Genomic DNA, 17,275 nt, shown 5'->3' on the forward strand with positions numbered 1-17,275 from the left:
CAAAATGTTATGAACACTCTGTATATCAAAGTGTAACTGTTTGATTATAAATATAAATTTTTTGAAGGAATTAGCAGAAAGGGGGCTGGAGTCCTTAAAGAAGAAAAGTCAACTGCAAATACTGGTTTGCAATATTAACAACAATTTCTAATATGACCACTGGGTGGAAATATTGTACTTACAGTTGGGGATGTGGCTGCTGACAGCAATGGTAAAATTCCTCCACAAGCAATGATAATATTGTCTACCATCTGGGAAATGAGGTGTATTGTGTTGTGTACAAAAATAATATTTTCATTGCTATTGACAAAGTCCATCACAGACTTCGTGGAGTGACTGCAAGAACAGAAGAAAGGATAGATTAAAAACAAACAATTAAAATAAATTTTAGATAAACACATTCTTTGCAACCATACTGTGAATGTTTCTTTGATAAAAAGGAAAAGTCTGGTCTACAAAGCTTTGCATGTAGATTGTCTAAAAATATCAACAAGACTAGTCTAATGAACAAATTGATTGCTGTCTCTTTTTGCACAGGATTACATTGAAATACTCAGCTGAGAACAACATCTTCTAACCTTTTATTCCCATCAATCAGCACTTCACACACAGTTCTGCTGAAAGCAGTGGAGTTGCTTCTGCAGCATGAAAGCAACTATTTAAGAGTTCACCATGCTGCACCAGTGCCATTTGAAGCACCCTTGGTAACACCTAATGACAACACCTGCTACTGTTTTAAAGGAGAAACTTGATAACATGGCCATACATTGATTTAATATTAACCTTACTAACTGATAATAAATATAGCATTAATGACAGCTGCAGAAGCCACAGATGCTTGTAAGATTAGAAACTCCTAACTGGTGAGCAATTGTCCCATGAAACAATCACTGCGCAAAAACATAAAACCCCTGTGTGAAAATACTGAGGAAAACTCTGTCTGTAAGTATGGTCTTTCCCCAAAGCAACATTTTTTGTCAGCCAGCAAACAAAAATTCAAGGCTTCAACTGAAAATATATAATCTGAACTTTAACCTTCAAGCATTATCTGAACACAAAATACAACCCCCTCCCACACTTGGCCAAAAGAAAAACATCAAAATTGTCTATTTCCAAGTGTGTATCACAGAACAGTTCATCAACTTGGAAATTAAATGTAATATAAATTGCTCCTTTGATAAAACTATGCTCAAGTTTTGTGAAAATGAATCATTCTGTAGTGGAAATTAGAGTAAATTGTCTTTATTGTACTGTATTTATGTTAGAGTACCCCTATTAATATGTACAAAATGTACAAAACCCCTAGGAAATAACATTGCTGTTATAAATTATTACATCATCACCAAGCTGGCATGCAAAAGAAAATTTGTCAATAGAGTGTTTCCTTAGAAGATGTAATAGGAATGAGGTTTTATTTATACAGCTTGCAGGTAGAGAAGCTGTGTTTTAATTGATCAGTTAAGAAAATGGCCATTAGCAGAAGTCATCCTGTCTAGAACAGGGGAAGTAGATTCTAATACTAAATAAAAGCTGAAAGAGCAGCTCAGTTTGTTTAGGTATGCAGGATTTATACAATGCCTCAAGAAAACAGGAATTACTACCTGTGAAACTGAGCTGTTACGGGCTGGGAAGGGGCAAAACGACAAGGTAGAAGATACAGAAGGGCACTTCAACTAACCCCAGCTCTTTTCTTCCCCACCATCTCAGTAGCATCCACTGTCCAACACGCCAAATTTTTCCTTATTGATGGAAACACAAACCAGGAGTTAAAGGAGAAACAACAACCCACCTTCTCCAAACATGTACATCTGTTTCTAGTGCAAAAAGCAAGTCTGTCAGGAGCCTCTGGTGCATGGGAGACCATTTAAACTCTGGAATACGAAACATAGTTGTGCGTGGACCTGGACTAAACTGTCGTCGCTGCTCTTCTGTCATTGGCATTCCTCGAAATCCTAAGTCAACACGTAAATCCCGGTCTTGCTGGGTGACAGATCGACCCTGTATTGCCTACATCAACAAGAGGTTCAAAAATGATGTTAACTTTATGCACTGTGCTTTTGAATGCAGTACAGAATCTGAGAAAGGAGAGGATAAAACAACGTGGCCACAAACTACAGGAGATATTGATGTTCCAAGGCAGGAAATATCCTTCAGCAAATGAGCTGCTCCAAGTCAAATCAATCAGTGCTCAAGGGCTATGGCTGGCCCCCTTCCAGCTACTCACCAAGCTTTTACTCTCAGGTTCTTCACTTGAATTCTTACACACAAGACCAAACGTAGCCCATACAAGGTCAGTGACAAGACTTTGTTTATATGTAACAATTATCTTTTTGGGCTAATAACACAATTTTCTTTCAAGATTTGACTGAAAACATGAACAAACTACATAGTGATAGCTTCAAGGAACGAGTGCATTTTTGGACAGCTGCTCATTTTTCAAAACAAATTTATTTATCTAGTCTTTTTAGCAGGATCATTAGAGAAATATATATAGTCTCCCAAAACCCATTTTGTCAATTTAAAAGCAAAAGAGAACTTTGCAAAACAATTATGTTAGCAATGTAAAAATGGACATAGCATTGGAGTTGAGCTGAAAAGCTTCTTGTATATTTAATCTGATCTTGATCTCCTATAGCCAGTATTTTGGAAGCAGAGAAGGTTTCCTTTATTCAATTTGACCTCTTGGGACTAAAATTTTTACTGTTGCTTGTATTTCCTGTGTTTTCCTTAGAGTTATCTTAGACTTATCCAAGATTTTAATTTTTCACATGAATCTTCTGCATAGTGCTTTCAATTGTATATTCAGTTTTCTCTAGCTGGAAACACAGGAAAGAGTGAATTTTATACTCTTTAATATTTGATCTATTATTGATAAAGGCATTAACTCTTCTCAGAAGTAAGCAGTAGTCCCATCTCTGTAGCACAATTTGCTTGTTTTCTTTCAGTCCATTTGGATAAAAGACAGTTACTTCTTACTAATAAGGCAGGGAGATGGTTGTAGACCTGTTTTTAGAGAATTTGAGGTTAGCAACTCCAGTCAAACACAGTTTCCCTCAGGCACAACTGCAGGTAACCCTCATGCCAGCAGCAGCAGTGGTATCACAACTGTACCATAACAGAGGAGCTTTTATCTAGCCAATAATACTGTATCTGCAAGAATGGGCTTTGATGTGCATTTCCACTGCATAAGCAAGCACGAAACACTTAAGTATCTACACTTAGGTGGCTTGTCTTTAAGTAATTTTCAGTGTTCAGTGATATCAAGGAGATCAAATCTAACAAGGCAGTTACCACATCTACAGCAATCAAAATTCCAACTGCCAGCTACACAGTAAACATGCTAAAATTAAAATTGCTCATTATTCAATAAAACAATAATTCTCCGTTTATATTTTATTTAATACCTACGTCAATTTTTTTTTTTTTTATTAAGGTTAACTTCATCTTAAGAAAAAATATTTAACCATGGACAGCTTAGAGTTCATTGCACGCAAAGAAGAGATTAGAAGATAAATTTCTGCTGGTTGCTCAGTTGATAATTCTTTCTAAGCAAATTATTTAAAAAAGAGATTAATGCCCACATATTTAAACCAATTCATTGCAGTTAATCATTGATTTTAGTGGGAAATAACTATTATTTAAGTAGTATATGCAATATGTTTTCTATACAGTCATGAAAGACTCCGCATTAAGGCATTTTCAAAGAAAATAGGCCTGGAAGATGTACATTTTTCATATAATTAAAGATATATACTTCAAATATCTCTCAGATCTCATGCTATTAATTTATCCCTCAGCAATGAACAGCGATTGCATCAGACACATACATGGCTACTTGAAATTTACCTGGGTTGTGGTAGTTGTCTGGATCTTCCGTATCTCCTTTCCTGCCTCCTTACCATCATCAGATCTTTCTGTATCTGATATTATACTTCCTGCATCAACATTAGGTACAGTTTTGCTACCAGAAGACTCTGTCTCAAGAGTTGTGGCAGTCATTTCAGCATATTCTAATCCTTTAGATGATGAAGACAACTCCCTCTCAGAAATGCTATTCATTCCATCTGAAGTGGTGTGAATCTTGAACTCCTTGTCCTCTATTATACTTGAAGCACAAGTTATATCTACACTACCTGTCATATGTGCAAGCAATCCCAAATCATCATTTACACCAAGATGCATCTGTGTCTCTTGCACATTTGGAATAGCAATGTGGTTACTTGAAAGTTCAGGAAGTAGTTTCTCCTCCTGACTAGGTATTTTATCAAAGAGAAATGAGGTATTGTTAGTGGAAGGTTCATCTTTCTCATCAGCCAGAGTTATTAATGGACCATTATCTTTTTCCTCATTCTTCTTAATAATACCCACACTTCCATGAACATTGTTTTGGAGCTTCTCAACAGCTGCACTATACACGTTATCTAGAAGCGATTCCACTTCTACCAGCGCACCATTTTCTCCAGTTCCCAGTGTCTCTGGTGATAAATCCATATCATCAAGTTTTACTTCAGTTGCTTCTACTTTTTCAGCTTTTATATCAACTAAAAGGTCGTGAACCTCCACATGCACTCCTCCTCCTCCGGGTCTCTCAGCAGTTCCAAGCACATCATCTGACACCTTCGTAGCCATGAGCAAGTCCCTCGTATCTGTACTGACGGGGTAATCTGTTTCACTTTCTGGACTTTGACTTTGTGAAAGATCTTCTATCTCTCGAATTTCCATTCCACCTTTTGCTCCCGTTGTCTGAGAGGAAAGACCTGAGATGGTGCTCACATTACCCTTCTTCCCCTTTTTTATGTTTTCTTCCTCTTGCCTTTGATACTCTTCATACATTTTTGCTAGATATTCCTTGTGAGCTTCATATGTGACCTTAAAAAGAAAAGAAAAGATTATGTGGATGAATATATGCTAGATGACTTGGGCAAGATTCTTAAAAACATATAAAACACAGCTTAAAAAGTGTTTGACAAGGAAAAAAGCCACCTTGGCATGAATAGGGACAGCCACCAGATGGCACTAAATCACTTTACAGCTTATGTTACTCTATCACTACTGCCTTTGGGGGTTACCAGTATTTAAAAAACATCTGTGAGCTTATTTCTTACCTTGGAATGAGCTATAGAGAGAGTATCCACCCACACTCTCCAGCCTCCCCATTCATATTTTATTGCATGGTACAAGAGAATACGGAAAATGTTGTAAACCATCTCTGTGATCTTCTGCTCTTCAGAGTTCTTTGGGTTAATGTATCCCAGAGAAAACATCCAGTCCTGCCACACTGAACACTGAAGTAAACATCTAAAGTGAAATAATTAGTTCAAAATATATCCAAACAAAGTTTCTCTATTTTAATATTGTGATGGTTAAGATGGGAGAAACATCATCTCTGAACATCAGTCCAGTATTAGGAATACACTTAAAAATACTTCAGTATAAATAAAAAATTAAAGTACACTATAGAGAAAAATCCTGTATTAGTAACTGAACTAAGAAAAGTTACCACAAATGTATTACATTTATTTTAAATAGATTTAATTTATTATAGAGTATAAAACTCTACACAGAATATAACAGATTGCTACTACCCAGAAATCAAGGATGAGAAAATACCATTTGTATTGACATACCTTCTGTTTTCACGGCTATTACTAAAGAGTTTTATCATATCAGATAAGAACAAACGTCGAACTTCCATCAGCTCTGCACTTGGTGTGGAGTTTTTTAACAGCGTTGCCACCACCTTAAGAATCACTTTGAAAGAATAAATTAGTTATGTAAAGCACTTTACAAATGTTAAAAAAAGAAATAGTTGCTGACAGCCACTAATGTAAGAGGTAACAGAAACCCATATGTATCTAAGATACATGAATGAATTATTCTCACTTTCTGAACCCCACAACCTCTAGATGATACATTTATCAAACAAACATAATATATTGTCCTTACTTGGATTCTGAATTTTCACTGTTGAATCTGGCTCTGGATGTGGTTTATGAACAACTTGGGTGCATACTTGTTCTGTCAAAATCTGAAACAGAATAGTAACTTCCTTTTACCATTTTTAATCAAACACTACAGTATTTCTTTGTTAGTTTTCAAATTTGTTAAGAACATTTACCGTGGCCACATGAAAATTCATATTAAAAAATTAGGTAAAATATTTTAAATTTTGAAGAATGGAATAAAGCAATTCCTCTGTGCAGGGATCAAGATTTTCATGGTTGTACTGTGGCTGATTAGCTAACCTTTGAGTTCATTGCCTAAATATACAGTAAAGGTATTTTAAAGATATTCCATTAATATTTCTCATATTGTTATACACTCACAGATCAAAATATCTTTCACAAGCTACATACATCAATAATTATTTTCATACATTTCATCTATAACCAAACCAAATAATTCTTAAAACTGGGTTTGGTTTCCTCCACCTAGTAAAGAGTATGAGTCAGAGACAGCATTCCACAGGAATAATCCTGAGGCTTCACATAATGAAGAAGACAGAGCATTCTCCCGTTGCATGCATTGTACCTGACAAGCTAATTAATCTGTACTGAGGCAACACCACAAACTTTTAAAACCAGGATACCTGTCACTGGATGTGTGTATGCAACTTTATTTTTAAGAACTAGCTAAAAATTCAATTATATCAACACAGAATTCTCTGTAAGTACATTCAAGTAAATGCCTTTCAAAATAGAGTAATTTCACTAGCAATATTTATTTTAAAGCAGAACTTTAGCTCACTCATTAAGAAATAATCAAATTAATGTCAGTCATAAACACAGTATCGTAGAATAGGTCTTTACATATTTATATTTAAAATAGAATGCAAATATGCCCTTGCTTTTTATGAGAGAATATGGAAAATATCTCTTCCTTAGCATCAGTTTCTTAGCAAATCTTCTGTACTTACAGCACTTAACCCCTTTTTTCTCCTTTCCTCTGGCTATTTTTTCAAATGTACATGCCTGTGGATGCTGAACTCCGTGGGGACTTTAATTTTGTCAATGAGTTATGCATTTTCTGAGAATACCAATCACAGAAGCTCTCAGAAAACTGAATGCAGGAACTAGACTCTGAGACCCAAGTGGCCAAATCATAAAAGGTAATAGGCAGTAAAAAAGAACTTGACGTCTAAGTCACTGGCAAATATATGATGTTTAGATTTTGTCTTGGGGTTTTTACAATCATAGAAGAATAATTTTTTACATTATTCGGAACCCTAAAAACCAAGTGCTCGTCTAATCTCTTTTCTTTTCTGGAACCAACCCTGAGCATCTAGCCATTAAATCTATTTATGACTAAAAAAAATATAAAAAAATCTTTCTAGTGCATAAGATTTTCAGAAATTGCAAGAGATTCTGTTCTAAGTCATCATTTTAGTAATAATTGAAGACTGGACAAGAGCTTTATGCATGCCAGCATGAAACATGAGTTTCAACCAACTTGATGTTCTCAATATGTTGCTTTTAGAAAATTGCTCATCATCGAAACTGAAGTTTCTACAAGAACCTGGTAGAATAGCTGAATGCTTTGGGGTCATACTTATTTACCTCAAGCAGTAGCTGGTACATAAAAGTGGCTGTGTTAATTATCATTTGGCACAGTTAAAAAAGAAAGAACAGCACACTTCAAAATTTCGTAAACTTGAAATGAGTGACATGAAATAGAAAAGAGAAAAGAGAGAGAGAGAGGCATCTCTGACTTCAGCACTTTCAATTTCAATGGAAACAAACTTTCCAAACAATGGAGAAGTATGAGCAATTGAAGATCTGCAGTAACTGCTGGTGTTTTTTTTGTGGAAAGTGATTAACATCGTAAGTAGCAGGATTTCTTCCATCAGAAGTGGAAAGCTTTATAAAGCATATGTAAAAATTATGACATTGCTAATAAAAACATCCAAAACATGGCAAAATACATTGTGAACCAAGAAGTTCTTTCTCAAAATTTCTAAAATTTTTCTAAAAAGCCTTGAGAATCAGGATATTATAGAGCATGGATATTTTTAAGTCATACTTTTTACAAAAGACACAACAATCTTCACATTTAAAAACTTGTACCTCATAAAGAGTGTTATATGTTGTAACGGTCACTGTATTTGTGTGCAGCATCAACCTTTCTCCAAGAAGTGTAAAAAGACTGTGAGTATGCATGATTTCAACCTTTCTCCTGTAACAGAAAACAAAAATATTAGGCACATGCCAAGCATGTTGAGCATTTTAAGTAAACCCAAAAGCCAAATATTTCGATGCTGTACTAAAAAGATCCCGAGCTTGTTATTCTGTACATATTAGGAAATAGATATCATTTAAGAAATTTCCCAAAATGAATGCAATTGTACAAATATACAAAGGTTCTCAGAAAACAATGTTGTATTTAGAATGGGCTTTTGTATAAAATAAATCACACACCATTCTCAAAGTCAACTCCTATCTTACAGAGGCTGGTTAAAATATGATCACTGAAGAACACACCTTTTGCCACATCCCAAGAACTCAGGACAATCCAACTTCATATTTTCCAACATTAATCACAGAATCACAGAATTTGTTAGGTTGGAAGCAAACACAGTGGGTGATCTGGGCCAACCTCCCTCAGATTGTTCAAGCAATCTGTATGTGTTAATACTAATATATATATGGATTTTTCAGTATCACCTTTCTTTTTAATACATGATTCTCTCAAGAAGCCAAAATAATTTAATCCTGGAATAACACATGTTGCAATGAAAAAGAAATAAAATCCTGAGAAGTTATGAAATTCTATGTGATTGAAGTGTTTCACATCTGGAATCCAAAACTACTCAAATCTTAAAAAGTGGAGAACGAAGAAACTCAGATCAATGTTTTGTCCCTAAACCCCACCCTTTTGAAATGGGATATAACATCATAAATAGAGCATTTCTCATACTTTGCATCATTAAATTTACCTACTACTTTAGTGGATATGAAACAAAAATCATTTTTCAAAATAAATAAATAATAATCCATATTAAAGCAGCAGAAAAATTTTAAATTGGTTACAGTACAGTAAAGTTTCTAAAAAATTTATGCATTCAAAAGCAAAGAAACTGTGTTTTCATGATTATAAGTAAAAATAAGAAATTATATAGGTTCATGCTAGAACTTTTGAAATTAATAGATTATTTTATAATCTTCAAACAACCACAAAAGGGAGTGGCAACAACTTAGAACAATGTGTACTTTTCTATGCACAGAAGGGAGTTCATGGGCTACTTATGAGAAAACCTACTGCTATTCAACCTTTTAAGGTATGGTTTAGCAGATAGAAGAAGAAATCCATTGGGAAGTTTAAAAGTGCAGGTAAAACTCAAAAGTAAACAACGGACTACTATTTCAAGTGGTGGCATAGAAAGAATCAAATATGGCAGAGAAGGAAAAAACCAGGATTTTGTCAACTGTTAAGGTTAGACAAAGTAGTCTATCATCACAGATCACAAAGAAAAATCAATTAAGTTATTCAGGCTCTCATCTAACACATTACTGGTCACTTCTGAGAATCAATTACTTCCACTCTATAGCTTCATCTGCGATGAATATATATGAACTACAGCAACAGTAATTGGTTTTATACCTACACATTTCTTAGTACTATTGTATGGGTTTAGATTTCATAAATCATGTAACATCTCTTTATGCAATTCTGTTTCAACGTATTACAATGCAATGTCTGACTGTGAAACAGAAATCTAAGTGCTTCAAAATTTTAGAATTGCTTACTTTCCTATGGTTGTCTTCCATTTTATAAAGTCGTGTATGCACACATATGTATGTGAACAAAAAGGAACAAGCACTAGCTGTAAAACATGAAATGGAAGGGCATTTTGACTTGCTAAAATCTACATAAAATATGCACATTTGCAGATGTTCAGAGGTCTAAAAATTAAAAAAAACTTTTAAAGTTACACAGAGTATTCAAGTGGATTTCAATCACTCCAATTACATGAAAAATAAAGTTAATTTTTGCTAAGTACATATGTTCACTCAACAATGGAAACTACACTGACACATCCATAATCACGAGTAGATGTTAAGGACTGGGAAATAAAATTTCAGCTTCCAAAAAGGCTCACTTTTCTTTTTCTGTAACCACAGAACCATAGAACATGCTGAGTTGGGAGGGACCCATCAGGATCACTGAATCCATCTCTGGCCCAGCACAAGATCATCCCCAAGAGTCACACCACGTGCCTCAGAGTGTTGTTCAAACACTTCTTGAATTCCATCAGGCTGGTGCTGTGACCACTTCCCAACAGGGGAGTCTGTTCCAGTGTCCAGCCACCCTCTGGGTGAAAAACATCTTCCTAATATCCCACCTAAACCTCCTCTGATTCAGCTTCATGCTGTTTCCTTGAGTCCTGTCACTTGTCACCACAGCGAAGAGTTCAGTGCCTGTCCATCCTCTTGCCCTCACGAGAAAGTTGTAACTGCAATGAGGTCTCCCCTCAGTCTCCTCCAGGCTGAACAGACCAAGTGACCTCAGCAGCTCCTCATACGGCTTCCCCTCCAGACCCTTCACCATCTTGGTTGCCCTCCTTTGAATACTATCCACTATTTAATGTCCTTACAATATTGTGGTGCCCAAAACTGCCCCCAGCACTCGAGGTGAAGCTGCCCCAGTGCAGAGCAGAGCGGGACAATCCCCTCCCTTGCCCAGGTGCCAATGCTGCGCCTGATGCACTCCAGGATATAGCTTGCTACTTGATTTTCTGGATAAGTGATAAATATTTTAAACAAATGTACTTCTCTGGATACAACCAGGCTTCTGACAAGTCAAACCTTTATCTGGTGTATCATACTTAATCCAACTCCTATCAATGTGAATGACTTTCAGTAAGTAAAGTTTGAAAAGCCCTTGGAGATTCTTGAGTGGACTATCAATTTGTTTTATTAATTCCCAGAACAGTATTCAACTTGCTGGATCCCAAAGGAAAAATCCCACTTAGAAGCATATTCTCAGCTAACTCTCTCAATTATACAGTCATACTTTATTGATCTTACTGAGAAAAGTATTTCTAGCAATACTGCACTCTGGCTGGACTCCTACCTCCTTTCCCTTCAAATGAGGCTTACATGATGAAGCCTCTTGGGAAGCATGCAGTTAATTTTTATAATACACAGCCTCCCACTAAAATGCCATTTTGCGCTAATCCCGGCAGGGAGCTTAACACCACATGTAGAAGGGAAAAAATGAGCAACAGCAGGCTATGCAGCACTGCATGATTGCTAGTGCTTCCTTGACACCATAATACAGAAGAAGAGACTAAGTAAACCCATTTTGTGACATCAGGTCTTTTTAAATGGGACTATTTCTTGCTGCCACATTTTCTATGTGAGTATTTCTTGTGCAGATATATGTCCTTACCACCATTTTCAAACACCACTTGCTTGATGTATCTACTTTTCCTACTGAAACATTCCCATGTCAATAAAATATTCTATTTCATTTATTCCCATCCTTCTAAAAGTATTTTTAGAAGTGCTGCCCTGAAAATTTTATTGTCATGACACTGGTAATTCCAGAAGCAAATTTTAGATCACACTCATATGTTTCCTGTTAACTTTAGCTGAACATGCACTATATAGTTACAAGACATATTTCTGGAAAATGTTCTTCCCTTGTTTTAAGACTTGAATTTCAGCATGTTGTATATTTGAAAGACAATCAATATTTCAAACATCATAGTAATAGCAAGTTAACTGGAAAAAATTAATTTTATCTGATTTATAAAGGTAACACTGTACAAATTATTAATCAGAAGACCTAATAATTTGAAGCAATTTCTAAAGACTGACAATATACAGTAATCATGACAAAAAGACAATAAGAATTGTGAACTTAAATACACCACTATAAAAATAAAATTTTAAAATGGCACTTACTTATGACCCAAATGTTTAAGAAAATATCCAAGGACCTTCAAAGCTTGCACCCATATACTTTCACTTTTGGAAGCCAGTAATTTATAAATTACTCTAAAACAGAAAAAAAAATTCAAGCTCAAACATCACATATATAGATTTTATTTCACTGAACAAGGATATTTATTAAGAAATAAATCAATAAAAACAACAATTTACACAAAATAATAGAAGGATATATTGAAAGAATCAAGTGCAGCATAAGAGCTTGATTACGAATTCTTGAGGCTGGAGACTTGGTGTAGTTTAGTTCAGTTCAATGTTTCATAACAGAAAGTAACATCTTATCCTAGACTTCTCTCTTGGAACAACCAAATAAAAGACAGTCTGAGCAGTAGCAGCTTAGGACAAGAGAAGCAGACTGGAACACATAAGGTCATATCCTAGAGTACCTGGATGCTAGTGAAAATCTCCTTTCATTACACCCACTATTTTTAAATCCTTGATTTAAAAAAAAAGTGACTCGAATATTAACTAATCTAATTATTACATATTTAATTAACATGAGAGGTTTAAGCACAAATTCTGCAGTCTTTCAGAAAGGAAACCAGCCTTGATCTGAAGACAGCAAGAGAAAGAAAACATTACCTTTCCCCTGCACTGTTCTGCAACAAATTATTGAATTTATATTTTAGTTTCCCATTAGAATTAGCTTGGCTTCAGCTTTTAGCCAGTCTTTTTGTCTTTCTCCACTAAAGAGTGGTTTAGCAGACAATATCTTCCTCTTTTGAAGTGACTTATGCTATTACCAAATGACTTCTGAGGCTTTTGTCCTCTGATAACTTAGGCCAATGAGCCCCTAATTTTATGTAAGGCTTTGGGTGTGTTTTGTTTTGTTTTTCAAATACTTAAAACTTGAAATCCTGTGCATTCTCCACACTTTTACAAGACAGACTTCTAAACATAAAGACTGCACCATCAAACACTTTTAATATCAGTACCACAAATGTTACATAAAGATGTCTTCAGTCTTCCAAGTCAGGCTTACCTTTCTTCAAAAAATGTCAGGAATAGAATTCTGTTTGAATACAAACTACGGGCAGAAAGCAAAGTCCTAACCATGAGTCTTCCCTTCAACTAGCATTGTCATTCAAACAGTTTTAAGTACACATCTTTGTACAAAGATCTTAGCATTCAGGCAAAATTGAGCTTGAATTTATCAAGTAGTAGATGCTATGGGGTTTTTTTCCCCTTTACAAGCCCCTTGCATTTTTGAAAGTATTTTCAGAAGAGCACAAATAAAATTCCATAGTAAATGTTAACATGAAAATGTTTAGTCCCTGACAAAAATTATATTACCAAATTAGGCATAAAACCGCAACAAAAATAACATTTCTTTGGGAGTTATCAGTTATTAATTTCATAGCCAAACAGATAAATGCATGAATTTCACTTTTGTCAGACAGAATTTGAGAAGCTAGGGCACGATTTCTTGTTCTCCTCTTCTTCTCTCCCGAGAATGTTAAACATACAAAGAAAGAATATTTAAAATTATTCTGAGATAGATACATGGCTATTTGATGGATCTTGTTAATTACATACTCTATTCAAGATTGAGAAGCAACTAAAACACTGCAGTTACTTTAAATATCATAATGATAATCTTAAGTGGAAACCCTCTTTTCCTCCAACTTATTGAAATCACTCATTTTGTCAAAAAATAAAGCCTAAGTTAATGGAATTGAAGTTTAAAAGATCAGCAAGTGTGATATTTATGTGAAAAAGAAGCAAACTGGAGACTGATGATACTGGAACTACTTTTAAGGTATTTTCTCACTTCACTGTCTTACCGTATCCCATTTCTCTGATCAAAGGCAGGTATCATGGATGCTGGATGTTCGGACATTAGTGCCACTAGCAGCTGCAGCACATCATGAATATTTTCATCCTGTATGACAAGCACCAATGTTATTCTACAAACTAACCTCAACAGCAAGCTTCCCACAGAGCTGGTTCAATTAGTTACAATAAAAGGTAGGTAATTACAGAAATGTACCTCGTGCATTGTTAATAAGTAATTTAATATGCTCTGCAGTTCATCTTCTTTCACTCCTCGATCCTGAAAAAAAAACCCAACAGCCATTATTCAGAGAAAATACATTCCTCAGGTCTGGGTATGCAAACCCAGTCAAACAATCCTACAGCTTTTTTATTTGAACCTAAAAGACTAAATTTTCCCTATCATTCTACTGCTTTTCTTTATCACATTGACAATTCAAAACAGTATGAGGTCAGATTCTTTTGGTGTTGGCCCTCAGATACCGCAAACTATTACTGCTACTCCTCCAGTTTCTGAGACAGAACAGAAAATACTGGTTTTTGGTTTAGTCTCAAATTAATAGATTATGCCTCGAAGAGTAGCATTCAGCTGTTACAGGGAGAAAGAGTCTTACACCATTTCAACCATTGGTAGAACCAGCAAGAAGGATAAAGTAATAAGTAGCTTGACAACTGCAATTATCTTTTTCATTTGACCATTTAATTAAAATTTTTTAAATATTAATTTAATTAAAACATATTTTATATATTGGATACAAATATATTAAAATTTTAATAAAATATACATGGCAGAGTTTGGTGAGGTTATTCTATGGATTTACTACTTCTCTGCTGATTAGAAGGATGTGCATGAACATTAAATTAACCAGAAAAAGACACAATACTGGACAGGTATGACCAAGTTTCTGCTATGAAAGATCCTATTACAAGTATTTAACAGACGTCAATGTCTTCACTCTGGAATAGACCATTTTACCTTCAATATAAGTTGTTTCAAGAACAGAAGCATAAACGCCCTTAATGATATGATTTCTTTCTGGGAGGGCCGAGGACCATCTGGAAGAAACAAAATATAACACTTTTAAATATAAACTAATACCTTTAATCACTGCAGCTTTTTAAGGAAATTACAGTTCTGTGATACTACAGATTTAGTAGCCTACTCATATAAAAGTTCGTATTTGCAAATGATATCATTTATAACCTTTCAGAATCACATTTTTCAACACCAATATATTTAAGTGTAAGTGATGTTCCATTTGGAAAAAAAGAAATCCATATTATATTTTACTTAGTTTTTTAAAAGACACAAGAAGATGAAAGAGAGTAATAAGGTGATAGTAATAGATAGACAGCAATATGTGATAAACAACCTGGACTGACTAAACCACTATGTTAAATACCATCTGAATGAAAACCAACAGAAAAAGGATTTATGAAATACAAGTGGTAGCCATTACCTGTAGCAGAAACTACAGTCATTTAACCAAAGAGAAAACTACTATCTAAAGAAAATACTCAATTTAAACCAGGAAAAAAAAATGTAATCCATAATACTTTAAACAATTGTTCTTGATGAAGTGTATTAGGAAAACAGAAATATCTAAAAAATCAGAGCTTGAACAACTGTAGTAATTTGAAACTAGTTCTATTGTATTTTCCATTTTCCTCCTTCATAAATATTGAAGTTGAACCAGAAATTCTTTTGTTAAGTTCCTGATTTTCAGACAATGCATGTCACAGACAGTCTTAAATTTTGCACAGTAAAAATAAATGCAACTTAAATTACTTTTTAATCAGCCATTTAAACTTACACTGATAAACACAGAGCAAAGTTTAATTACAGTCTATGTCTCACAATTATTTCCAATCCAGATGAGCACAACTTCTTATTGAAGATTTTCTGATAGTTTTTGGTGACGCTTTTTGAAGTGAAGCCACTGCATTACACACAGTAATTCAAGTTTGCAACAAGGGAAAACCTTAAGGTAAGGTATATTTGTTTCACTAGCAGGAACAAAAAGAATGGCTAATACACTCAAGTTTTCTTCCCTGTTTAGGAGTGGAGAGAGGAGGACTGTGTACTCTTCAGATAAAAGCAAATAAATCTCAAGCTTTCCACTCACCGTGTGTAAGAACAGTAAGGAAAACAGAAGTCAGTTGGAGTTTGTTTGGGTTTTTTTGGTACTAGATGCAATTATATTAAATACTGCATGAATTTTTTTATGGCAATGGTGTGCTTCTTACGAACAGCTATTTTTTTCCCTAATTCAAAAGTGGATTCAATTTCCTTAACTGCATCACAGAAGTCGCTTTCTTTGTACACCCTCTTCCCTCCTACACCTTATTTGGATTCAACATCAGACAATATCTGAAAAACAGGACTAAAAAAAATAATTTTGTCTTTTCTGAAAGACTGTAATTATGGAAACAGAAAACAGGCAATGTGGAGGTCTGCAAAAATTTCTGTAACAGAAATTGTAAGGACATGTCAAAAAGAAGATATCCCAATTTAACTGGGAACATCTTCAAAGACACATGAGTTTTATCCTACTTCTTCATGTACCCACTCATTTCCCTGGAGATGTGTGACAACCTTGAAAATGGTTCTTCAACATGCAAAGGATACCAAAGGAGTTGTTGCTTGCAGGCTATATGCCAAGCAGGTAAAGGGTAATTTTCCCTTCAGTGCTCTAGTACTATTTATTCCTTGCATTTTAGTTGTGTCATGAAGCTTCACTGCACTAGAACCAGAAAAAGGGGACAGCTGCTACCCAAAAGAATTCATTAGTTTCAAAAATTAAGAGGACTGGCACAGAAAAATAAGACAGGCTGGAGAAACTGGAGGTTATGTAACCACCAGACAGCTACAAAGAATGGAAGAAAGGACGACAGCCATATAACGTAATGATCATCTGACACAGACTGAATAGAATTAATTAAATAGGAAGTTCTAAAGCCACCTAAAGCAGATTTTCCACTATAAGTGTTATATCATCACAGTTTTTTACTTCATTACTAATTGAAGGACTTCATTCCTAGTTGAAGATTTATTTTTAAAAAAAGTATTATTGACCAAAAAATGGTGTAATTTATGCTATAATTAGAAAAAGTATATATTATCCACACATATACTGAGGGAAGGAAAGACAAGTAGATCGTGTTTTTCATCTGAAACATTGCAAAGTACTTTTCTTTACTGTCTATTAATCTTTGTGCCCACCACTGCATGTAGACAATTCAGTGTCACCATCACTCAGACACTGATAATCAGAACTGCTAAAGACTAAAACCAAGCTAACATCAGATCAACTATGAAGATAATCCTTTCAAGAACTGGTACAGCAACCATAAATCCCTAATACAAAATAGTAACATTCTTTTGAATTGGCAAAGAGAAGGGATGCCTCCCTTACCCCACATGAGGATGAGTCACTAAAGCATTTCCTGTTTTTAGATTTCTTTATGTATGTATTTTTCACAGAGAGCCCATCATTTGCGTCAGATTTTATAAAATATACACTCATAATAAGAGTTAGCCAGCTTTACCC

General features: G+C 34.8%; 1 protein-coding gene across 11 annotated transcripts in view; it reads right to left on the bottom strand.

Moving 5' to 3' along the window:
- Positions 1-17,275, bottom strand: part of NBEA (neurobeachin) — a 467,529-nt gene that overhangs the window by 316,505 nt on the left and 133,749 nt on the right. For all 11 annotated transcript variants that reach the window (XM_042014378.1, XM_042014387.1, XM_042014386.1 and 8 more), the window contains exons 14-24: positions 14,701-14,780; positions 13,942-14,004; positions 13,736-13,833; positions 11,907-11,999; positions 8,064-8,172; positions 5,947-6,028; positions 5,628-5,751; positions 5,106-5,298; positions 3,847-4,869; positions 1,790-2,007; positions 183-336 (exon numbers count right to left, since the gene is read on the bottom strand). In XM_042014378.1, the coding sequence (XP_041870312.1) occupies positions 183-336; positions 1,790-2,007; positions 3,847-4,869; positions 5,106-5,298; positions 5,628-5,751; positions 5,947-6,028; positions 8,064-8,172; positions 11,907-11,999; positions 13,736-13,833; positions 13,942-14,004; positions 14,701-14,780 (2,237 nt within the window). The remainder of the gene's footprint in view (positions 1-182; positions 337-1,789; positions 2,008-3,846; positions 4,870-5,105; positions 5,299-5,627; positions 5,752-5,946; positions 6,029-8,063; positions 8,173-11,906; positions 12,000-13,735; positions 13,834-13,941; positions 14,005-14,700; positions 14,781-17,275) is intronic.

The sequence above is a fragment of the Corvus kubaryi genome, unplaced genomic scaffold, assembly GCF_017639235.1.
Source record: "Corvus kubaryi isolate FWS band 111438036 unplaced genomic scaffold, C.kubaryi_AGA036_p1.0 split1-65, whole genome shotgun sequence".
Classification (NCBI taxonomy): Eukaryota; Metazoa; Chordata; class Aves; order Passeriformes; family Corvidae; genus Corvus; species Corvus kubaryi.